The 24,933-nt window shown below is 62.3% G+C and overlaps 1 protein-coding gene across 1 annotated transcript in view; it reads left to right on the top strand.

Moving 5' to 3' along the window:
• The window catches only part of FOXO6 (forkhead box O6), a 36,278-nt gene extending 12,423 nt beyond the window's left edge, over window positions 1-23,855 (top strand). Inside the window, exon 2 of the mRNA XM_023941027.2 lies at window positions 19,013-23,855. Coding sequence (XP_023796795.2) covers window positions 19,013-20,425 — 1,413 coding nt within the window. The 3' untranslated portion in view covers window positions 20,426-23,855. The remainder of the gene's footprint in view (window positions 1-19,012) is intronic.
• The last annotated feature ends 1,078 nt before the right edge of the window (window positions 23,856-24,933 follow it).

The raw sequence follows: 24,933 nt of genomic DNA, 5'->3' as shown, positions 1-24,933 counted from the left end.
TCTGCACAAGTGCAGCTCTTCCTGCAGGGCTGGATTTGCTCCTGGGCGGGTCAAGCCCCCCCATCCAGCCGGGATCTGGCTGCGGGGCCGGGAGCAGCGAGGGGTTAAACGCACTAAAGCCGGTGTGAAACTTTTGGCTGGGGAGCTGCAGGCAGAAAGTGCATTTGTAGCCGCAAGTGGCTGCCTTGAAGACGATCCAGATTTGTCTGGGAGCCGTCTGCTGCTAAAACCCTTTGATCCACTTACTTCTCCCCGGGGAGCTCCCTGCAGCTCTGGTGCTAATGCCCCCATGGCGACAGGGGCTGAGCTGCCAGACGGATGCAGGGGAGACCCCCCTCCCGCTGCCAGGGAAGAGAGCAGCCGCAAAGAAATGAGGGGGGACAAAAATAGAGGGGCTTGGGGACACGGGAGTGATGCCACCAGGCTTAATCCATGAGGTGCAGAGAGTGGGTTTGGCTTTTCCTGGGCTGTGGGGAGGGATGGAGGATAGAGGGTTGGGGGCACAGAGAGTGAAGGGATTCAGGGATGGAGGAGGTTTGGCTGTTTTCAGGCTGTGGGTAGGGGTGGAGGGTTTGGGGGGGATGATGGTGGTGTTGCGGGGAGGGTTTGCATCGTTGGTGTCTCCCCAGGACTGCTGATCTTGGGGGTGCCAGCCCCAAGACCGACTGCCCCAGTGCTCAGTGGGCAGATCCTGCTGGGTCAGCTCAGGTGGTAAAGTGGCTGAAAGGGGAAGGCAGGAGAAGGGCAGGCAGGAGGCAATTCCAGTGGGTTAAATGGGATACTGGCAATTTGGGTCACAGGGGCTCTTTTGCTTTTACCGTAGGAAATATTTAAAGATTGGGAAGCTGAAATCATCTCCTGTACTGGACCTCAAATCACAGAATCCTAGACTGGTTTGGGTTGGAAGGAATCTTAAAGCTCCTTCCATCCCATCCCTTGCCATGGGCAGTGGCACCTTCCACTGTCCCAGGCTGCTGCAAGCCCTGTCCAACCTGGCTTTGGGCACTGCCAGGGATCCAGGGGCAGCCACAGCTTCTCTGGGCACCCTGTGCCAGGGCCTCCCCACCCTCACAGGGAGGAATTTCTTCCCATTATCCCATCTATCCCTCTGGCAGTTAAGTGGAAAATTCCCATTTTCCAGCGGGTGTTAGGATGGAAGGTTGTGCTCAGCTCTCCCGCGTGGGCAGCTCCATCTCCCTCCCTCCCCTGATCCCCACTGTGGATGGGTGTCACCCTGTGGCTGTGGGTCCCTGTGGGTCCTGGCAGGGCAGTGTGGGACATCCCCCCTGCACCCACATAGCACCCATGGGCGAGTTACAGATGGACCATCACCACAGGCTCTTCTGTGCCCACAGCAGGCTGGGGCTGAGGGCAGGGTCAGGGGACTGGGACACTGTGGGCAGAACAAGAGGGACAGTGACCCTGTGGGCAGGACAAGGGGGACAGGGACCCTGTGGGCACTGTGAGGTGGACAGGGACCCTGTGGGCAGGACAAGGGGGACAGGGACCCTGTGGACAGGGTGAGGGGGACAGGGACCCTGTGGGCAGGACAAGGGGGACAGGGACCCTGTGGGCAGGGTGAGGGGGACAGGGACCCTGTGGGCAGGGTGAGGGGGACAGTGACCCTGTGGGCACTGTGAGGGGGACAGGGACCCTGTGGGCAGGATGAGAGGGACACTGACCCTGTGGGCAGGATTGAGGGGGACAGGGACCCTGTGGGCACTGTGAGGGGGACAGGGACCCTGTGGGCAGGGTGAGGGGGACACTGACCCTGTGGGCAGGACAAGGGGGACAGTGACCCTGTGGGCACTGTGAGGTGGACAGGGACCCTGTGGGCAGGACAAGGGGGACAGTGACCCTGTGGGCAGGATTGAGGGGGACAGGGACCCGGTGGGCAGGACAAGGGGGACAGTGACCCTGTGGGCACTGTGAGGGGGACAGGGACCCTGTGGGCAGGATTGAGGGGGACAGGGACCCGGTGGGCAGGACAAGGGGGACAGGGACCCTGTGGGCAGGATGAGGTGGACAGGGACCCTGTGGGCAGGATTGAGGGGGACAGTGACCCTGTGGGCAGGACAAGGGGGACAGTGACCCTGTGGGCAGGACAAGAGGGACAGTGACCCTGTGGGCAGGATTGAGGGGGACAGGGACCCTGTGGGCAGGATTGAGGGGGACAGGGACCCTGTGGGCAGGGTGAGGTGGACAGTGACCCTGTGGGCAGGACAAGGGGGACAGGGAACCTGTGGGCAGGACAAGGTGGACAGTGACCCTGTGGGCAGGATTGAGGGGGACAGGGACCCTGTGGGCAGGATTGAGGGGGACAGGGACCCTGTGGGCAGGACAAGGGGGACAGTGACCCTGTGGGCAGGACAAGGTGGACAGTGACCCTGTGGGCAGGACTGAGGGGGACAGGGACCCTGTGGGCAGGACAAGGGGGACAGGGACCTCCTCCCTGCTGGGGGTTGGCAGTGGGAGCTGCCTTAGCAAGGCGCTGCCAGCAGCCATGGCCTCTCTGGTGGGGAGGGGAAAATGCCCTGGAGGCTCAGGAGAGGCCAGGGGACGGTCACGGCCGGGGACAGCCAGGGCTGGGGACGGTCACGGCGGGGTCCAGAGGAGGGCTGCAGGGGTGGGATGGAGGTGTGAAGGGAGCCGAGCGAGGAGCGAACAAAAGCCGCATTGAGTGACACAGCCCGGCCGCCAGCGGAGCCGGAGCCCGGCCAGGAAAAACAGGGCCTGGAGCGGGGAGCAGCACATCGTGTCCCTGGCCGTGGCCAGGGGCCTCGGTACATTCTGTAGCGGAGGAAGCTGGCGCAGGACGGGCTGGCTCGGGGACAGCCCCGGGGGGCTCCCAGCGGCGCTGCCCCGGCCCCGGGCCCGGCTCGGGCCGGCCGCGGTACCGGGCCCAGCGGGCCGGGCCGGGCCGGGCCGGGCCGGGCCTGGCCGGGAGAGGCGCTGGGCGGGGGCCGGGCCGCAGACAGAGAGCGGGCGCCGTGCCCAGGAATTCGAGGATGGTTTGCAGGCGGCGCTGCCCGGGCAGCAGCGGCTAATTCAGGCTAATTCAATTACAGCTCCGTGTCACGAAGCCGGGGCCCGGCGGCCGGGGGCCCCGCAGGCAGGGGTGGCTCTGAAGGGCCGCCTGGTTCCCCCCGACACCGGCGGCATGGGGGTGTCCTGTCGGCCCCGGCTCTTCGGGGAGACCCTCGGGCAGGGCATTGTGCCCAGACTGGCACCACAGGCAGGTGCTCACAGCACCACGCTAGCCCCGGGTGTTCAGACCCCTGAGGATGGGTTTCCAGAGTCGTGAGAAGCTGCTCTCCTGCAGGGATGTGTGACTTCCCGTTGCTTCCTCCCTGTGCCTTGTCATCCTCTGTCCCCAGCCCTGCTGCAACCCACACCTCCCTGGAACAGCCTAAAATCAACATCCAGGGGGCTGCGGATGGGTTCAAACCCCTGGGTCCGGGTCCAGGGCGCTGTCACTGCAGTCCAGAGCTGGTTTGTTCTGGTGCTCTGAGCACTGGTTCCTTCTGCCTGTTCTGTTTTTGGGCATTTTGTGACCCCCTCCTGCCCAGACACCTTTTTTTGGTAGTTTTATTTCCAAGGGTGCGATTCCTCTGACTGACATACAAACCCCCACTGGCAGTGTGGTGCTGGGGAAGGTCCTGGGGCCATGTGCTCCTGCCATGGAGGTGGCTGATCCCACAGCCCAAGGCATCGCTGCCAGTCTGGAGGGGACAGGTTACTGGGGGCTCTTGCTCCAGGGAGACCCATCTGCAATAAAAAACAGTCCTGAGAGTGCTGCAGGGCCTGGCTGGAGCATCTCCACTTCCTCCTCGCTGCAGGAGGGCAGCTGGTCCCATTGCTCGGGAACTGAGTGGCCCTGTGGGGCTGTGGCAGTGTGGGGTGGATCCGGATCCTCCCTCCAGCGGCACCAGGACTGGCTGCCTCGGCAGCTCTGGCTGATGTAATTTTTGCCATTACAGGTAAAACTGCTCTGCCTCGGGCGGCAAACTCCCCTAAGGCAGGCAGGAGGGGGTTGTTGTGTTCCTGTTGCTTTGCAGCAGCCTACAGGGATCCCGCTGCCTCCCCAGGGCGCTGCCTGCTTCCCCTCCTCCTCCTCCTCCTCCTTCTCCTCGGGCTGTCTGTGCTGGCTGAGTCCTTCCCAGAGCCGTGCTTGGGGGGCAGAGGCTGCACCACCAATTCCCGTGCCCCAGCAGCCCCCTGGTGTGTTGTCACCCCTGCTCCTGCTGGGTTTGTGCCTGGTCTGGCAGCATTCCTGCCACAATCCCTCTGTCCTGCCTCAGCCGGTGCAGGTGCAGCCCAGGGACCACTGCAGTGGCTTTCCTCCCACCCTGTGTGATCAAACAGCTCTCAGAGAGGGGGGACACCCTGCCCAGGGTAATGGTGCTAGAGTTTGGGATGCTGGGAAGCATCTTGAGCTCTCGAGGGGGAAAGGCAGAGGCTGTGATTGAGCTGGAGGTGGCACAGGGATGCAAAGCTCCCCCTCCATGGGGTGGGCTCGCTGCCAGCCCCTGCCCATGGCCTGATGGTGGGAGCTGCAGGCAGGGGAATGTGTCCCTGGGTGGTGTTTTGTGGAGACCCAGGAGCGATGTGGCAGGGAGCACAGCACTCAGCCAGAGCTGGGGTGCAGTGGCTTCTCTGTCCCTGCTCCAGCAGCCCAGCAGAGCAGCCCAGGTGGGGTGGCAATGTCCCCAAGGGGAAAGTCTCCTCCTCATGGCCTCATCAGTGCCCCAGGGGGGTGGCAGTGGGAGGGCCAACCTCAGTGCCCCCAGGGCATGTGCCACAGGGCACGAAGCCCTGTTGGATGTCAGGCAGGTGAAGCTGGGCTGCATTGCCAGGCCCCCACCCCAGCACCCACCTTACCTGCAGGATGTCGCCCGCTGTTTCCCTGGCAACGGCGATGGCATCCCGCACACCTCGGGCAGAGCTTCCCTGCATCCCCTGCGATGTCATCCCTGTTTCCCGGGTAACCCAGCATCCGGGAGCTCTGGCAGGCAGGTACTGAGGGTCCCCAGCTGCCTTCTGCTGTGCCCAGCCACTCAACACCTGACAGCACTGCCAGAAGGGCCGTGCTGCTGCGGGGGTCCACGGTGGCCTTGGGTGGTCGGGACAGGCTGACAAGTCCCAGAGCTGCTCTTTCTAAGGCAGGGGTGGAAGGATGAGGTGTCAGCCTGGCAGATTTGGGGGAGCAGGCAGCCCTGCCTGTCATGACAGAGCTCAGCCCTCACTCTGCTCTCTGCAGGTGCCTCGTGGGTCTGCTGAGTGTAGGGAGCTATGGGCAGCTCAGGGTGGGAGGAAAAGCAAGGCTTGGGGACCCTGTGCCTGCACACAGGGCTGGGGAGTGTGTCTGGGCTTGTGGGCAGTCAGCATTCCCAAGGGAAGAGTAGCCAAGGGATGCTGGCAAGGGTCCAGGACAGCTGGTCATTCCTGGTCACCTCGGGGTAACTGGTCTTGGCAGGAGGGCACTGGTGAGGTGGGTTAAACCCAGTACAGGCTGGAGTTGGGGTGATGCCTTTCATGCCATGAGCCTGTGCTGGGGTGAGTGCACTAGGCAGCAAGTGTCCCCTGTGCTCTGTGAACAGCTTTGCCCGTCCCATTCCCAGGGGCACAACTCAGCAGGACCAGACACCCCCTAAGCCCTGCAGCATCAGGGTTCAGATCCCAGGGCAGGGGGAGTTGGGAGCCCCCCAGGATGGACAGGTCCAAGTGCTTTCTCCAGCAGTGGATGCAGAGCCAGGAAATTCCCTTGCTGAGGCAGCAGTGCTTGGCCCTGCCCAGGGAATGTGTTTGGATGAAATCGGAGCCTGCAGCTCGGTGCTGGCCAGGATTTCCCCGTGGATCCTGTGCTGTGCCCCGTGGGCTGAGCTGGGAGCTCCTTTGGGGTGTTCTTTTGGGAGCCCCAGCCCTGCAGGCAGCCAGCCCCTCTCCTGCAGAGACCCCCTTGGCAGCACTGAGGAGATGCAGCCAGCCCATCCTGCTGAGCCCCCGGGATGGGGGGATGTCCCAGGGGTCCCCCTTTTCCCACCCATCAGTGGGGCTGTGCCCACAGGGAACAAGCCCACAAGCACAGATGAGCTTGTTGGTGACATCAGGGGTCTGTGGGGTGACACCAAGAGTCCAGGTGACATCAGGGGTCTGTGGGGTGACACTGGGAGTCCAGGTGACAGCAGGAGTCTGTGGGGTGACACTGGGAGTCCAGGTGACAGCAGGGGTCTGTGGGGTGACACCAGGGCTCAGCCACAGCCGTCATGGGCAGAGCTGTGCTCGGTACTGGCAGTGCCTGGGGGGCATCGAGGTGTGTGAATCTCGAGACTTTATCCCTCCCACACATTCTGGGACACAGGGTGGGCCTCAAGCCCATCCTTGGGCAGCTGCTGAGCGTGGGGGAAGCCTCCCCTCCTCCTCCTCCCCTCCTGCTCCTGCTGGCTCCCTGTGCTGGGAGGAAGCACAGGCTGCTGGGACCCCAGCCCGGAGCTGCGGGGGCGGCGGGGGGAGTGGCTGCCATTAGCAGGTGCAGAGCAAACGAAACAAAAAGGGGGCAGCTGAGTCAGCAGGGGTGGCAGGGGACACAGGAGGGGGGCTGGGGATGGTGGGGGACACGGGAGGGGGGCACCCGTGTGCAGGGTGGTGCACCTTGTGCCATGAGGGTGTGACTGGAGCAGTGTGTGACACCCCACTGCAGGCTGGGGACATCCCAGGCAGGGCTGTGACCCACCCGTGGTGCTGCAGGGCTGGGGGCTGTTCTTTCAGCCCCCTGGGATGGTTTTTACATGTCTCCTGCCACACCTTTGCTTTGGCTCCTGCCCAAAGCGGGGGCTGAGAACACCCCTGAGCTGTGGCTGCCACAGCAATGGGGGCTCCTTGGGGCACAGGATGGACTCCCCGTCCCTCTTCACCCACTGGACCCCACACAGGAGCCACCCCAGCTGTGAGCCTCACCCCACCTGCCGTGCCAGTGAGCCCTAAGAGAATCCCCCTTGGGGACACCCCAGGGTGCTGTCACCCCTCCGTGGGTGGGGAGGGTGGGTGTCTGCAGTGGTCATGGCAGGGCACTGCAGCACTCTCTGCCAGCACCCCCTCCCTGTCTCAGTTTCCTGTGTCTGCAGCAGGCCTGGGCTGGGGGTTGGAACTCAGCATCCCTCCTTCCCACGGGGCTGGAGCTTCAGAGCCATCCCCGGGGCCTTGTGGTGACCTTGCTCCACTTGCGTGACTTTGGCTGGTGTGACTGCAGCTGGTGGCGTCTCTGGACCCCCCCGGTGTGTCAGTGCCTCTCCCAGCAGGGTCTGTGTGAGGCTGGGGATGCACAGAGCAGCCCCGGGCACAGACTGAGATCAGACACAAAAGGCTCAGCCCTGCTGGGAGCGCCCATCCCCACGCGTCTCACCCCAGGGTCTGTGCGGGTGTGAGGCAGCTGAGCCCCCCTGGCTGTGAGGGCCTGGCAGGCTGGGGGACCTGGGGACAGCTCTGGGGCTGCTCTGGGGTGTCTGATGTCCCTCAGATCCCGTGGCACAGGGTGCTGCACTCTCAGCTGTGACAGCATCTCCGCTGACAGCCCCTTGTGGCACATGGCTCGGGACCATTGGGCTGGCCTGGGCCAGGAGGGGCATTGCCATGAGGCTCCTTCCTTGCCACTCTGTTTCTGGCCATGCAGGGACATGGTGACACCGGTGACAGCTCCAGCTGGGGAGTGTTTGCCCCTCTGCCAAGGGGGTGACCCTGGGGGTCTCCACTCCCTGCAGCAGCCGGATCCTGCCTGTGCCGGGGGGCTGTGCTGGGAACGTGGGGGTCCCACCCTCCTCCTCCTGTGCACAAGGGCAAAAAATTAATGTGAAGGAGTTAAAAAAGGGAGTTACGTGGGGTTTGTTATGGAGCTGTTTGTTATGGAGTTATGTGGGGTTGCACAGAATCATGGTTTGGGTTTGAAGGGACTCAGAGCCCACCCAGTCCCACCCCTGCCATGGCAGGGACACTTCCACTATCCCAGGCTGCTCCAAGCCCTGTCCAACCTGGCTTTGGGCACTTCCAGGGATGATCTGGAGGATTTTGGAGGGTTTCAGTGTGTGCTGGCATGGGGGGCTCTGACTCTAGGGCTGGCTGGGGACAGCTGGCCCTGGTCAGGGGCTGGGGGATGTGCAGTCCCACAGGGCTGAGTGAGGAGGGGACAGGAGCCAGCCCATGGTGTGTGTTACACTGGGGACAGCAGGGACAGCCCAGAGCCTGCCAGGGGTGCCATGGGCTTGACTAGATGGACTCGACCCCACCACTGGCTGGAAACTGCTCCTTATTTTCAGGGATGTTTTTTAAATAGTGCTTCTTGCCATGTTTCTGCACAGCAGGTCCCCGTGGTGAGGATTTTCTCCCTTAGAGGCATCACTGAACCCTCCCCTGCTCCACCCTCTGGGCCTGAAACCTGCAAACTGGCACAAATGTTTGCCTGAGCAACTGGGATTTGATTTTATTTTATTTTATTTTATTTTATTCTATTTTATTCTATTTTATTTTATTCTATCCTAGTTTATTCTATTCTATTTTATTTTATTCTATTTTATTCTATTTTATTCTATTTTTATTTTTTTGTATAAAACTGTTCCATGAAGAATCTCTCAGCCAAGGGCATTGGTGGCAGGGATGTCCCTGCTGTCCTGGCCACCCCTCTTGTCCCCTTCCCCCTCAGGGCTGAGACCCCCGAGTTCTCCCAAGTCCTTGCCATCTGTGCTTGCTGGTGGTGGGATAAAATCTCTTGCAGGAAGGAATTCCTTCCTGGGAGGGTGTGGAGGCCCTGGAACAAGTGGTCCAGAGAAGCCGTGGCTGCCCCTGGATCCCTGGAATTGTCCCAGGTCAGGGCTTGGAGCAGCCTGGGACAGTGGAAGGTGTCCCTGCCATGGCAGGTGGTGGGAAGTGATGTGCTTTAAGGTCCTGCCCAACCCCAAACCATTCTGGGATTCTCTGACTCTATGGGAGAAGCAAAAAGCACAGAGGAGCTGCCTCCCATGGGTCTGAGCATCGCTGTGGGTCACAGGATGGTGCAGGCTGACTCCTGCTGCTTCCCCTTCCTCCCGCGGGCAGGGAGGAGGAGGTGGGTGGCTTCCCTCACGGGAACAGCCATCTCCTCTGCCTGCTGGGCTTGGAACCCCCCACGGGGGCTCAGCATCCTGCTTGGGGCACCTCCTGCATCCCTGGTGGGTGCTGGCTGTCCCTGGGGTCTCTCCCAGCAGGATTTGATGTGCCTTGCCTCGGATTTGGAGCAGCTCTGGGTTCTCAGTGTGGGTACAGACAGGACAGGACTGGCAGCCCCAGTGCCAGCAGCAGGGGGACAGCCAGCAGGGACATCAAGTGGTACCTGAGGAAAAGGGAGTGCGGCTGCTTTAATGGTTTGGCTGCGGTGAGAACTTGGTGTGGAGGAAATTGAACCCAGGGGAAAAAAATCCTGTAATTTCATGCAAAAATGACATGGCAGCTCCGGGTGATTTACTGCAGCTATTTTGGTGGCCAACTCTGGGGTGTCATTAGAGCGTTGCAGGGTAAGCAGCTGCTGGTGGAGAGGGTTTTCCCAAGGCTTCTGACCTGGCCTCACCTGTTGGAGGGGGGTCTGGGCGAGCAGGGAGTGCTGAGGGTGGGTTTTGTCCCCAAAGGCGAGGGGCTGGTGTCCCTGGCACCCTGCAGAGCATCCCTGGCTGTGGTGGCACCTCAGGGGAGCTGGGCTGCTGGGGCTGGAGCTCCCACTGCAAAGGCAGGGGCAGAGTCCGACCCTGTGCTCCCCCTTGCTCAGCACCCCCTGCCCCACAGCCCACCCCCAGCATCCCCGTGGGGCTGGCTGAGAGCTGGGTCTGGCACAGGTCCCCAGGGCACTGCTGTGCCCGGTGGCACTACAAGGTCCCCTGGCCAGCTGCCCAGGGCAGCAGCTCAGCTGCTTCCAGCTCTGAGGGTGAGCGGGTGCCTATGCCAGGGCCACAGAGCTGAGATGGGCAACACAGCAGCTCAGCTGCTCTCTAACCCCTTCCCTCTGGCAGCATTCCAGGGATGCAGGACACGAGGGGGGCAGGGCTCCTGGCTGTCCCTGCAGGCAGTGACCCCATAGCCAGGGAGAGTTTGGGGCCAGCCCATCACCCTGGCACTGGGGCCGTGTCCCTGGGGGGTACCTGGTGCCAGAGGGAGCTGCAGCTGGGTCCTGTGTGCCTACAGCTCCTGCCCCCTTGCAGGGAGTGGGGAAAGGCTGGGCTCTCCCAAAACATCCCCCAGTCCCACAGGGGGTCCCCAGAGGGGGGCACACAGGAGCGTGTGTCTGCTCGTTAGGCACAGCCCTGCTCTGATCTAATGAGCCCTTCGGGGAGCTCCTGGGGCACGAGTGGTGCTGGGGGATTTGCAGAGGTGTGGTTCTGCATGCAGAGCTGCACAGGATGCCTTCCTCATCACCCCGGGCTCGTCCTCCACCCCTTCAGGTCACCCCTTCAAGGGTGGGCAGCACAGACCCTGGGGTGGTGGGGCAGACACTGTGGGGTGCTGGGACCAGCTCTTCTGGCCCCCTCCTGCCCTTGGGAACTGCTGGGGCTGGGGGAGAGGGTGTCACACAGAGCCCCAGCACAGCCAGGAACAGGCTTGTTCCTGGGGCTCCTGTCCAGGAATAGGGTTGTTCCCAGGGTTTGGGGCTGTTCTGGCCCCATCAGGAGAAGCCCAAGGCAAGGGATGTCTTTGTGCAGGCTCTGGTAGCTGGATTGACCATGCAGGTGTTCCCCCAGCACTGAAATCACTCAATACCAGTCCTAATTCTGTCTCCATCCATCCATCCATCCATCCATCCATCCATCCATCCATCCATCCATCCATCCATCCATCCTCTTTCCCCTGAGCTGTTTGGACAGCGCTCTCAGGCACAGGTTGGGATTGTTGGGGTGTCTGTGCAAGGCCAGGAGATGGATTTGCTGATCTTGGTGGGTCCCTCCCAGCTTGGGAGATTCTGTGGTTCTCATCCCCTGAGCCACCTCACTGGGACTTGGTGGCCGAGCTGGCTTTTCCCCTGGTTCTGGAGGGGGACATGGAGTGATGGCAGCTGGCTAAAATAAAGCGGCTGCCATGGCAACAGCAACAGTCCCAAGGCTTGGGAGAGGGATTCTGGGCCCTGTGTGCCACCTCTGCCACACCCACGGGCACTCTGGTTCCAGCCTGGGCATGAGGAGTGTCCCCATGTGTCCTCCTGGCTGGGGGGTGCAGGGGGTCTCACCCCCGAGTGCTGACCCGAGCACCCCCGTGGGGTGTTCCCCTGGGGCCGGGGGTGTGGGGGTGCCCTGGAGCGAGGGCTGGGCACGGGGGGCTGCTGGGGGCCCTGGGGAGCCGTGGCTGGTTTGATGGGTGTCAGTCAGGTCGCTGGTGAGTTTGGGAACTGCTTGTGGTCAGCAGGGGAAGGGAGGCACTGGGGCAGCCCTGGAGCATCTGCCAAGCCCCCAGTGGGGGTGAGGGGCAGCTCCGTGCCAGGGGGTGCAGGGTGTGCATTGGGGGCTTCAGTGAGGTCGGACCCGCTCAGAACCACCAAGATGTGTGGTGGAGATGGGCCAGGGGGGTCAGGGGGGTCAGGAAGGGAATGGGCATCCCCCCAGGGACCCATCCAGTTCCACAGCACCTGTGCTGGTTCTGAAACCAGCCTGGAGCCCAGGCAGCCACAGCCGGGCTCTGTCTGGATCTGGGGGTGGGGATGGGGCTGGCGAGTCCCGCAGAGGGTCAGGGTGGTGGTTTCCTACCTGGACCTTCTCTTCCAGGAGAGGCAGGTCTGGGCCACGCCATCCCCCAGCCCCGGGATGGACAGGGGGACGATGCTGTGGGATTCCAGAGTCTGGAGCTTGTGTGGAGCCACACGGCATCGTGGAGCCGTGCGCCCCAGGGGCAGGGCTGGACCCAGAGAGGGGCCGGGGGGATGTTCGGGGGGATGCTCAGGGAGGATTCAGGCTGCAGCTTCAGCCCCAGCCGTCCCTCGGCTCTGCTCACACCTCGGGGGTGATTAGCGGGCCCTAATGAGCTGTCGGCGGCGCTCGGAGCGCGGGGGGGAGGCGGGGATGCTCCGGCCATGCCGCCCCGGGGCTCCTCGCGTGTCAGCCACCTGCGCCGGGGCCGGCCGGGCCCTCTCGCCTCTAATGGGCATTTGGTTCAATTAGCAGCACGTCAGCCCCGCTCTGCTCAGCCGGAGCGCTGACCCGAATGCGCTGCCTCCGCTCGCCGCCGCCGAGACCCCCGCGGCGGGGCCGGGTGCCTCCCCCTGCCCCTGCCCTGCCCTGTCCGCAGGCACCGGGGGCGCCCTGCCCGGCTCCAGCCCCCGGCAAGGACGGCCCGGGGAGGGGGGACAGCCCCGGATCCCGAGGGGACGTGGCAGACGGGACCTGGGCACCAGCTGCGGGTGGGGTCTGAGACAGAGCCAGAGGCTGGGGGGGTGTATGGGGCATTGCGGGGGTCTGCAGGGTTATGGGTTATTGAGGGTTCTGGGGGTCTGCAGGGTTATGGGGCATTGCGGGGGTCTGCAGGGTTATGGGGCGTTGCGGGGGTCTGCAGGGTTATGGGGCATTGTGGGGGTCTGCAGGGTTATGGGGCATTGTGGGGGTCTGCAGGGTTATGGGGCATTGCGGGGGTCTGCAGGGTTATGGGTTATTGAGGGTTCTGGGGGTCTGCAGGGTTATGGGGCATTGCGGGGGTCTGCAGGGTTATGGGGCATTGAGCGTTGTGGGGGTCTGCAGGGTTATGGGGCATTGTGGGGGTCTGCAGGGTTATGGGGCGTTGTGGGGGTCTGCAGGGTTATGGGGCATTGTGGGGGTCTGCAGGGTTATGGGTTATTGTGAAGTTCTGCAGGGTTTTGGGTTATTGAGGGTTCTGGGGGGCTTGTGGGGCATTGAGTGGGTCTGTGGGCTGCCACAGGGCACCGAGGAGCTGATGAAGCAGGGGTGTTGCTGTGAGATGCTGGATTTACACCCACCCCCTGCCTGCCCCCATGGGCTTCCCCTTGCTGGCTTCACCCAGCCGTGCAGGGAGAGCTGGTGTGGGTCAGGATGGCGTGGGGATGGTGTGGGTCAGGATGGCGTGGGGCTGGTGTGGATGGGAATGGTGTGGGGATGGTGTGGATGGGAATGGTGTGGGGCTGGTGTGGGTCAGGATGGTGTGAGGATGGTGTGGATGGGAATGGTGTGGGGCTGGTGTGGATGGGAATGGTGTGGGGCTGGTGTGGGTCAGGATGGTGTGAGGATGGTGTGGATGGGAATGGTGTGGGGCTGGTGTGGATGGGAATGGTGTGGGGCTGGTGTGGGTCAGGATGGTGTGGGGCTGGTGTGGGTCAGGATAGCGTGGGGATGGTGTGGATGGGAATGGTGTGGGGCTGGTGTGGATGGGAATGGTGTGGGGATGGTGTGGGTCAGGATGGCGTGGGGATGGTGTGGATGGGAATGGTGTGGGGATGGTATGGGGATGGTGTGGGGCTGGTGTGGGTCAGGATAGCGTGGGGCTGGTGTGGGTCAGGATGGTGTGGGGCTGGTGTGGGTCAGGATAGCGTGGGGCTGGTGTGGATGGGAATGGTGTGGATTGAGCTGATATGGGTCAGGCTGATGTGGGGTGGGCTGATGCCCCCACAGGCACGGTGGGGTCTCGTGCAGCTGTGGCACAGCATGGGGACCTGCTCCTGTCATCGTGGGCCATCCTGTCCCTGTCACGAGCAGCCGGGGTGCCTGCCAGCCCCAGCGTGTGGGCAGCACTGCCACGTGTGCCAGCTGCCACCTGCTCGCCAGACACGCCTGGGCCCCACGCGGGGTGGCCGTGCCAGGACTGGTGGGCTGTGCTCGGCCAGCGGCTGTTCTGGGCAGGATGGTGACACCAGAGCAGGGAGTAGGGCTGCCCATGCCCAGGGGATGGTGCCAGGAGGTGGCTGGTGCCCGCAGGCAGAGCCATTTTTTGGGTGAATATGATGAAATATGATGTCTTCGGCCGTGTCACCATTGAGTATCCCATGCCAGCACCCTCTCTGTGCATCATCCCCAGGGATGAAGCCCCACTGAGGCTGTCAGCAGCTTCTGCCCTCTGGAATATTTCCTCCAGCAGTGGCAATTTTTATGTGCAAGAAGTGAATAAGCATCAATTAACCCCTGGAGCCGTCCTTGTGCTGCTTGCAGAGCTCTTGTTAGCGTCCCTGTCCCTGCTTCCTCCTGTCACCGCTGTGAGAGTCCCCACGGGGTAACAACCAAGGGGCTCCTTTGCTGGATGGCCTGGCAGCCTGGACAGACAGACAGACAGACAGGCAGCCCCGAGGGGGTCTCTGAGAGCAGGGCTGTCAGCTTGGGGTGTGTGGGGAGCAGCTGGGATCGGTGGGTTTGCTTGGAAAACGCTGGGTGCCGGGCAGGGAGGGGTGCCGGGCAGTGGTGGGGACAGCACGGGGGGCGCAGGGGATGTGACAGGGGTGGGGAGATCCACGGAGCGCCTTGTTTATCCCCCCAGCTCTGGCCAGGGCTCGGATTGGGACCCGTTTGCCCCCAGCCCACTCTCCTCAGGGCACGCAGAGGGAGTTCAGCCTGCTGCACCCCGACACTCGTGGGCACCCCGAGGCTGCTGGGGTGGGCATGGGCAGCGCTGCCCGTCCTGGGGGTCGGTACCTGGCTGGGGGGCTCATCTCGGGGTCCGAGCTTCATCTCGGGGGTCGATGCTCATTTTGGGAGTCCGGCCTCGGGGAATGGCTTCCGGCTCCCACCGCATCATCATCATCATCATCATCTCTGCCAGATGCCCATTGACAGTCAAGTCACTCTCCCAAACAATGGGTCCGGCTAATCCTTTTACAATGGGACTAATTGCTAATCAGACCGATTTCACACTGCCTGTTCCCCTGACAATGAGGCTCGCCGGAGGAGGGCTCCTGGGGGGGTGAGGGGCTCTGTGGGTGCCCACAGCCCCCCCTCAGCCCCCGGCAGACGGGCACCGGCGTGGCACTGGGGTCCTCCAGCTTGGCAAAGGCTCCGGCAGCTGGCGGCTGGCACGGGCTCAGCCTCGCCCTGCCCTGCTGCCAGCCGGGGCTGAGCAGGGGGTCCGGTGCACCTGCAGCCCTGGTGCCACCTCCAGCCCACCCCTGTGCTCCCCGGAGCGTCTCTGTCCCCTCGCAGAGCTGGGGGGAGTGCTGGGCCCGCAGTGCGGGTGTCACTGCTGCCATGGGCTGGGTGTCACCGCTGCCATGGGCTGGGTGTCACTGCTGCCATGGGCTGGGTGTCACCCTGGCACGGGCTGGGTGTCACCGCTGCCATGGGCTGGGTGTCACCCTGGCACGGGCTGGCTGTGAGCTGGGGACCGATGCCCTCTGTGCAGTTTGGGGGTTGCGGGGCCGGGTTCCCAGTGAGGGGCTGAGCCACAGGAGAGGGCTGGACAGGCAGGGGTGGCACGGGGACAAAGGGGACGGGAGGGAGGCACAGCGCGGCCGCAGGGCATGGCCAGCTCTGCACTGGTGTCACAGGTGTGCCTGAGCCCAGGGCACCCCCTGCCAAGGCAGCTGCTGTCCCCCGTGTCCCCAGCTGCGCGTCACTGTCAGGGGGGCTGCGGGATGTTTGATGCCCGGGGCTGCGGGATGCTGGGTACCCGGAGCTGCGGGATGCTGGGTACCCGGGGCTGCGGGATGCTGGGTACCCGGGGCTGCGGGATGTTTGATGCCCGGGGCTGCAGGATGTTGGATGCTCGGGGCTGCGGGATGCTGGGTACCCGGGGCTGCGGGATGTTGGATGCTTGGGGCTGCGGGATGTTGGATGCTCGGGGCTGCGGGATGTTGGATGCTCGGGGCTGCGGGATGTTGGATGCTTGGGGCTGCGGGATGTTGGATGCTCGGGGCTGCGGGATGCTGGGTACCCGAAGCTGCCGAGGTGACCGTGGCTGGGACAGGTCCCTGCCTGCTGGTAATCAGCTCCTGGCTCGCCCCAGCGCAGCCCCCGCCCTGCTCCGTGTGCCCCGAGCCGCGGCCAGCCGAGCGTGTCGGGGTGCTAATGAGGAGAGAGCCGGGTGTGCTGCACCTTGCGCTTAATTGCCGCTGTCTTCTGGCTCTTAATGAAGCTCGGCTGCAGGAGAAGCCGCAGCCTGCCCTTTTCTCCCTCGGGCAGCCTGACCCTGCCAGCCCCGTCCCCTGCCTCTGGGGATGCAGGGTGCTCTGTGCTCCCTCTGAGGATGCTGAATGTCACCCCCATCCAGCTGTGACATCCCCAAGGCCCATCCCCTCTCCCCGTGCTCTGCATGGCAGCTCCATCCCTGCAGCATCTCCTGCCTCCTGTGCTGAGCAGAGCTGGCAGGGAGGGACTGTGGCCATGGGGGGGTCCCCACGAGTGCCAGGGGCCCGGCAGTGACTGGGCATCACTCCAGCAAGCCCAGCTTTGGCATCCCCAGCTCCCCACAGTCTGTGGGTGCAGGGCACCAGGGGCTGAGCTGGCTGGTGGCCCTGGGCCTGCCAGGCAGTGACAACCACGTGCTGTGCTCCTGTCCCTGCTGCTTGAATGCCAGTGGGAGTTTGGATCATTCTGTGGCTTAAGGAGAGGTGCTGGAAGGGTCAAGGGGACTCTCCCTGTCAGGAGGGCTTGACTTGCTCTGCTCGAAGGTGGCGAGCATTGGTTGGGCTGGTGGTGTCCCAAACACCCCCTGGGCCCCCTCCCCAGCTGTGCAGGAAGGGGTTAATGGCTGGCCCATACCTGCAGTTGCATTTTAAAGATGTGAAATTAAAGCCCGTAATTTATTCTCCCCACACACGAAGGAGCAATTAGTTCTAAACACGGCTTAATCAGTCAGTGCGAGATTGATTTCTGTAGACTTGGATTTGGTGGCTGCTGGCGAGGAGCCAGCCTGGGAGCAATCTCCAAATAAATGAAGTGCAGAGAAGTAAGCCATTACATAATATGATAGATGAGGCTGGAGCTCACTTGCCTCTTCATTAGTATTCCACTGTACACCACAACGGCACCAAACTTTCTCCCCTGTACCGTGGGTTCCCCTCCTCCTCGTCCTTCTGCCCCTCCTGCAGCTGGGGAGGGGCTGGGGATGTGCCTCCCCTCTCCAGCAGCCCCTGGCCAGCCCCGAGCCTTTGGGCAGAACTGGGGGAAGGGTCTCTGCAGACCGAGCCTCTTCCCTGGGCTCTGCATCTTGCCTTTTGCCTCCAGGGAAACTGAGGCACAGGGAGCTGGGGTGGCATCCCATGAGCTGTATGTCAGCAGGGAGAGGCAGGTCAGAGAATCCCACACTGGTTTGAGGTGGGAGTGACCTCAAATCCCATCCCACCCCATCCCATCCCAGCCATGGCACCTCCCACTGTCCCAGGGTCACCCCCACTGTCCCCAGGGTCACCCCCACTGTCCCAGGGTCACCTCCCACTGTCCCCAGGGTCACCCCCACTGTCCCCAGGGTCACCTCCCACTGTCCCCAGGGTCACCCCCACTGTCCCAGGCTGCTCCAGCCCCAATGTCCAGCCTGGCCTTGGGCACTGCCAGGGATCCAGGGACAGCCACAGCTGCTCTGGCAATTCCAGCCCAGCCCCTCCCCACCCTCCCAGGGAACAATTCCTGCCCAAGATCCCACCCCAATCTCCCCTTTTCCAATCTCAAGCCATTCCCTGGGTCCTGTCCCTGCAGGCCTTGTCCCCAGTCCCTCTCCAGCTCTCCTGGAGCCCCTGCAGGCCCTGGAGGGGGCTCTGAGCTCTCCCTGGAGCTTCTCCTCTCCAGCTGAGCACCCCCAGCTCTCCCAGCCTGGCTCCAGAGGGGCTCCAGCTTTGGGAGCAGCTCCAGGGGCTCCTCTGGACCAGCTCTAACAGGTCCCTGTGCTGGGGATTGCAGTGCTGGGGGCAGCTCCGCAGGTGGGGTCTCACAAGAGCCAAGGGGAAGAATCCCCTCCCTTGCCCTGCTGGCCTCTTCTCTTTATTGCAGCCCAGGAAGGGGCTGGTTCCTGTCCAGCCTCTCGCCCACCAGAACCTTCTCTGCAGGGCTGCTCTCGGTGGGTTCTCTCCCACTCTGTGCTCACATCCTCACCCCCTCTCTTCCCCAGGCCAAAGCTGCGAGGGTGCATCACCCCAGGGTCCCCCCAGGCTGTCACCCCGTGGGGCAGGGACAGCTGGGGATGTTGGGGTGTGCCCCCTGCTCCAGCCAGGGAGCTCCTCAGAGCCGGCACAAGCCCAGGGCTCCGAGTGCTGCTCTGAGCAGGACCCTGAGGTGCTGGATGTGGATGAGGGAGCCACGAGTGTGCAGGGTGGAAGCAGCCCCCAGGCAGTCCTGCTGTGGGCACAGGGGGTTCTAGTGGGTTTACAGACCCACCTGAGCCTCCCAGGTGTGTCCCTGTCACCAGAGCCACACATGCAGGGAGCCACTTGCTCTCCTGTGGGCCCCCAGTCCTGCTGACAGGGGGTGACAGGCATTTGGGGACGAGGTCTCACGTGGTGCCAACAGGTTGTTTTGGGCTGTGGTGGTGCTGATGTGCCCTGCATGAGGCGTGTGTCGCTGCTGAGGGTGGAGGGGAGCACATCCCCAATGATGCCAGGCAGGGGAAGGGGCTTGGAGTCCACTCCAAGGGGATTCCCTCTGCCTGTGGAGCTGTGGAGAGCGAGCTGGGATCTCCACGGCCCTGCGAGCATCCTGTGCGTTGTGCTGGGTACGTGGTGGGCTTGGCCTGGGTGGTCCTGACTCCGTCACTGCATTTGTTGCCTCTTCACCTTGTCCCTCCTACCAGGGAAGGAATGTCCCCTGAGAGCTGGCCCTGGCTGCTGCAGGTCCCTTGGGGACTCCCTGTCCCTGCCATGACAGGGATTGTGCCAGAGACAGAGCTGGGGGTGCAGCAAAGGGCTGTGACCCACGGGGTGTGGGGAGACCTGCCAGCTGAGCTCTCCCAGCCCCAAACCCTCTGGCTCAGCCACCCCAGGGGATGGAGCCCAGGTGTCTCACGGTGTGCTCCCCATCCCCGTGGGACTCCCTTTCCTTGGGGGGTGCCGTCCCCGCTGCTGACCCCGTCCCTGTCCTTGCTGTCCCCGCAGAACTCCATCCGGCACAACCTGTCGCTGCACACCCGCTTCATCCGCGTGCAGAACGAGGGCACCGGGAAGAGCTCCTGGTGGATGCTGAACCCCGAGGGCGGCAAGACGGGCAAGACGCCGCGGCGGCGGGCGGTGTCCATGGACAACAACAGCAAGTTCCTGCGCATCAAGGGCAAGGCCAGCAAGAAGAAGCAGCTGCAGGTGACGCAGGAGCGCGGGGAGGACAGCCCGTCCTCCCAGCAAGCCAAGTGGTCGGAGAGCCCCGCGTCCCACGCCAGCGATGAGTACGACGCCTGGGCGGACTTCCGGACGCGGGCCAACTCCACGGCCAGCACGCTGAGCGGGCGCCTCTCGCCCATCATGGCCAACCACGAGCCGGACGAGCTGGAGGAGGACGATGGTACCCCCTCGTCCCCGCTGATGTACCCCAGCCCCTCCAGCACCATGTCTCCGTCCCTCAGCGCCCGCTGCTCCGTGGAGCTGCCCCGGCTGACCGACCTGACCGGCACCATCAGCCTGAACGAGAGCCTGGGGGAGAGCATGCTGGAGGACCTGCAGGATGGCTACAGCATGAGCCCCTCCCAGCAGCTCCCACCGGCCGCCCTGCGGCAGCGGAGCTCCAGTTTCACCTTCAACTCCAAGTGCTCCAGCATGGGGGCCGCCTCCAACACCTACTGCGGGACCATCTACAGCCAGCCGGCCATGAGCCTCATGCGCCGCCTGCCCATGCAGACCATCCAGGAGAACAAGCAGGCCACCTTCTCGCCCGCCAGCTCCTACAGGAACGCCTCGCTGCAGGACCTGCTCTCCTCCATCTCCTACGCGCACAAGGAGAGCATGGTCCCGGGGGAGCTGCCCCTGCCGCAGGCCAGCCCCATGGTGCCGGCCCGTGGCCACAGACACAACCCGCTGCTGTGCGGGGGCGGGGAGCAGGGCTTGTCCTCCTACCCGCCCCACCCGGGCTCTCTCGTGAAGAGCAACGCGTTGTACCACCCGTCACCAGCCGGTCACCACCCTGCGGTCAACACCAGTGCCTTAGCCAATCCTGTCAGCCTTATGAGCCTGCCCAGTGACTCGTGCAGCATGACGGCTGTGCCGCACCACGGGCACCTGCATTCCTACGCTAATAACCAAGGGGCACACATGAGCTTGCTGGATTCGCTGCAGGGCCCCTACCCGGGGGCCGTCCACCCCCCCGTGTTGGGCCAAGACAGGTTCCCAGCAGACCTGGACCTGGACATGTTCAACGGGAGCCTGGAGTGCGACGTGGAGTCCATCATCCTGAATGACTTTATGGACAGCGATGAGATGGACTTCAACTTCGACTCGGCCCTCCCGCCGCAGAACGGGCTGAACGTGCCCGCGCTGCCCGGGGGGCCGCAGCCCACGAACCAGAGCTGGGTGCCCGGGTGACGCCTGCCCCGGCACGGGCTCACCACCGGGAAGCCACGAGGGGAACATTGAGACTAACTTTTTTTTTTCCTTTCTCTTCTGCCTTTGTTTGTTAAGATGGGCGAGAGCCGTCGGTCTGAGCTTGAGGTCGAACACGAAACACAAACCGGAGGGTCAAATATTGAGACGGGGGAGGACCCCCCCAGCCCCACGTGTGCCCGGTCTGCAGGTCCTGCCAGCATCCTCTGGAGGACACAGGGCAGGTGGGTGGGAGAGGCAGCCGGAGCCAGGCAGATCCAGGGGGGTAGCAGGCAGGGAAAGCCTTTCCAGACGGTCCCAGTGCCCCATGGCAGTGGTGCCAGTTTGATTTGCCCTTGGGCTGGGTGACAGAGTGGTGACGGCTGGTGGCGTGGGACCCTCCCCGCGTGGGCATCCCCCCTGGGAGGGGACTCTCCTCTGAGCCACCTTGGGATTGAGTCCTCTGGGTAGAAGTGTCAGGAGTGGGGACCCTGCCCCAAGGCAAGGGGGGGCTCGTGACCCCTCAGTCCTGGTGGAGACAGGAGCTCTGCTGAGCCCACACCCCCAGGCCACCTCCACTGCAGGTGTCCTCGTGTGGCTCCAGGCAGCTTTTCTTACTCAGCAGCGAGAAGGGGGTGGTGATGGTGAGCAGCCAGCAGCCCTGGGAGCAGCATCTCGGCAGCCCCCGGGGCCTGAGGGTGCCAGGGAAGGCTGCAGCCCCTGCCCGGAGCAGGCTGGGCGTGCTCCAGGGGGGTCCTGCTGGGAGTGAGGGTCCCCTGAGCTGGAGGCTCAGGGGCAGCTCGCAGGGGCGGGGAGGGGGGCGTATTTATTTGATTTCATGCACTCTTTTGCCATTGAGTTTTTGCGTTGAAAGGAAGAAAGGGGCGAGCTTAGGGAGAGGAGAGAGAGAGGCCACGGGCAGTGCTGGTGGCTGTGCCCCATCACGTGGCTCATCTTGGATGGTGGGGTGAAAGCTGGGGGGCTGTGATGTGGGTCATCCTCGAGGAGGGGCTGTGTGTGTGTGGGGAGGGGGGGATGTGGGTGCCAGGCCTCTGGATGCAGCGTGGGGTCCATCCTGCTCCAAGCTCGGGTGACCCACATTGCTCAGGGAGGTGCCACAGGGTCCCCAGCCAGGGCTGTGGGGCTCCTGTGGGGTCAGTGCCACCATGCCTGTCCCAGTGTCTCACTGCCCACCCCAGGGGTGCCAGGAGAGCCGATCCAGGAGCTGTCAGCAAGAGGGGTGCACCCACCTGCCAGGGGCTGGGGCTCCATGAGGATGGGGACCATGTGGTCCTGCTGTGTGTCAGGACCCCAGACTGACCCCGCTGCCCCATGGGGCAGGAACAGGCCAGGGATGTCCATCCCATACAGCTGCCAGGAGCAGCAAGGTTTTGGGGGGGTTCAGGCTGGTGACCAGCAGGAGCAGCTGGTCTGGAGATGATGGAGGGGCTGGCAGGAGGTGGTGGGAGCTGCTGCTGTGTCCCGTGGGGTCTCTGCTGCGCCATCCTTTCTCCTGGGCAGCTCTCTGTGACCCCCAGGCCCTGGCTTGCAGCAGGGTCAGTGCACTGAACCAGCACATTTCCCCAGCCCAGCTCTTCCCTCCTTGCCCCAGCACCAGCTCCTCTGCCACGGAGCAGCTGCTGGGTCCCAGCCAGCCCCAGGGGCAGGGTGACCCACGGGTGGCACCTCCTGCTCCTGTCCTGACCCACGCGGCTGTGGCAGAGCGTGACAGAGGAGCCCCATGTGCCACCGCTCCCCTTCACCCGGGGCACACGGCAGGCACGGTCTCTAAAGACATTCTTACGAGTTAATTAATTATGTTTACATTATTTGATCATGTACAGAATTTAATATATTCTATTATATATAATCTTTCTTGAATGCTTTTTTAAAAAGGATTATTCTTTGGTCAGGATCATTACCGCATTCCTTTTATACATCACCTCTCGTTTCAGGCATCTTTCAAATCCTTGGAAACCGATTGCAAGTGGTTATTTTATCCCTGACCCCCCAGTTCAGCACGTGGGTGTGAGGGACCCAGAGGCAGGAGGGCAGCTCTGGCTGCCCTGGAGGAGATGGGGGGCTCTGCCCCCCAGGAATGGGAGAAAGGGAAGGGGTCCTGGCTTTTCCAGGCACAGATCCAGCAGCACACCAATGCTGGGCAGGCATTTGGAGATGGGATTCTCCCACGCAGGGAGCTCCCCGAGCCCCCTTCGGTGTCACGGCCACGGGCCGGCTATCACCGTGGCGGGAGGAAAACGTCCCCTCGTCCCGCAGCCGCCCCCGCGCCCCTGCCCCTGCGTGGGCACGGCCCCTCGCCAAGCTGTCGTGTGGTTCGTGACCGTGGGGTTGTCGTGTGTGCGGTGCAGTCGTGTCGGTAACGTCGTGTGTTCAGTGGTCGTGCGGGGCGAGGGGCGGCGGGGGCAGGCACGGGCACCCCCGAGCGCTGGCACCCCGGGGGCTGCGGGGACAGGTGACCAAAGGACCCGGGCACGTGGGGACAGGTGACCGAAGGACCCAGGGCCATGGGAACAGGTGACCAAAGGACCCAGGGCCATAGGGACAAGGTGACCAAAGGACCCGGGCACGTGGGGACAGGTGACCAAAGGACCCAGAGCCATGGGGACAGGTGACCAAAGGACCCGGGCACGTGGGGACAGGTGACCGAAGGACCCAGGGCCATGGGAACAGGTGACCAAAGGACCCAGGGCCATAGGGACAAGGTGACTGAAGGACCCAGGGCCATGGGGACAGGTGACCGAAGGACCTGGGCACGTGGGGACAAGGTGACCGAAGGACCCAGGGCTATGGGGACAGGTGACCAAAGGACCCAGGGCCATAGGGACAAGGTGACCGAAGGACCTGGGCACATGGGGACAGGTGACCAAAGGACCCAGGCATGTGGGGACAGGTGACCAAAGGACCTGGGCATGTGGGGCTGCGGTGGTCAGGTGCAGACAGACTGAGGGTGTGGGGCAGGCAGGTCCTGGGGCTGTGCCACCACTGCCACTGTGGTTGTGGGCGACACCAGGGCTTTGTGTCGCCGGCTGAGGCTCCAGGTTCCCTCTCTGGAATCAGCAAGGCCACCTCATGTCCCACCACACTCAGCTTCATCCTCCCTTCTCCATCACCCCCTTCCCTCTGGGACCAGGAGCTGCCTCTGCTCCCGCCCTGCCCTGCCTGGAGCCGGTGTGGGGGACACCCGAGGGCCCCCCCGGGCTGCTTCCCCCGGCGGTTTTGGGTCCTTTCCCTCGTATTTATAGCTGTACAGACTGGGGGGGAGGGTCGGAGGCGTCATCTCTCACAGCATCTATCGTAGGCAATGGTAACTTTCTTGGTTGTGCTATTAGAGTTTGTGTATGTGGCAATGTAAAGAACTGTGTATAGTGCATTGTACAGCATATTTTCATGAATAAAATTGTTTTAAATATTACCAGGTGGGGCTGCTGCTGCCGTCAGTGCTTGTGTGGTTGGGCTGAGAGGGGATGGTGCCCCCCAGGGAAGCTGGGGAGAGTTACCAGGGGGGAGATGTGATGTTTGCTGAAGCTGAGCTTGCATAGTTGGAGGTCACAAAATCACGGAATCATTAAGAAAAATCCTCTAAGACCGGGGAGTCCAGCCCAGCACTTCCAAACTCAGCACCAAGCCATGTCCCCACGTGCCACATCCACCTTTGAAACCCCTCCAGTGATTCCACCGCTGCCCTGAACAGCCTGGGACTTACAGTCCTTTCCATCAGGAAATTTTCCCTAAAATCCACCCTGATTTTGATTTTAGGCCTCTCCTGGCCCAACCTGAGGCCGTTCCCTCTCCTCCTGTCCCTCTCCAGCTCTCCTGGAGCCCCTGCAGGCCCTGGAGGGGGCTCTGAACTCTCCCTGGAGCTTCTCCTCTCCAGCTGAGCACCCCCAGCTCTCCCAGCTCCAGAGGAGCTCTTGTAATCCTGTTTTTAAACAAAAAAAAAATACCCAAACCAATAAAACCACAAACAACCAAAAAAAAAATCCCCAAAACTGGCAAACCAACCAAAAAAATCCCCACCAAAAAACCCCCAAAACAAACAAAAAATGATAAAAATCTATTTTCCATAAATCCCTGTTGATTGGCAGTAATTATATCACCCTTTTGGATTCTTTATTCCTTGCGTTCAGGATCAGCCATTCCACTATTTTCTCTGGGATCAACACACTTGAAATGATCCCCATCACCCAGTTTTGAAATATTTGAAATGTATTTTGAAAATCTGAAATATATTTTTGAATATATATTTGAAATATATATTGAAATATATGTTGAAATATATCTTGAAATATTTCGAATATATATTAGAAATATTTGAAATATTTATATATATATTTGAAATATTTGCTGAAATATTTTTAAATATATTTTGAAATATTTTGAATATATATTTGAAATATCTGAAATATTTTGAAATATATCCTGAAATATTTGAAATATTTTGAACATATATTTGAAATATATGAAATATTTTGAAATATATTTTGAAATAT

The sequence above is a fragment of the Cyanistes caeruleus genome, chromosome 26 (assembly GCF_971803275.1).
Source record: "Cyanistes caeruleus chromosome 26, bCyaCae1.hap1.1, whole genome shotgun sequence".
NCBI lineage: Eukaryota > Metazoa > Chordata > Aves > Passeriformes > Paridae > Cyanistes > Cyanistes caeruleus.
The sequence above is the reverse complement of the archived record's forward strand: the minus strand, read 5'-3'. Positions and strand labels throughout refer to the sequence as shown.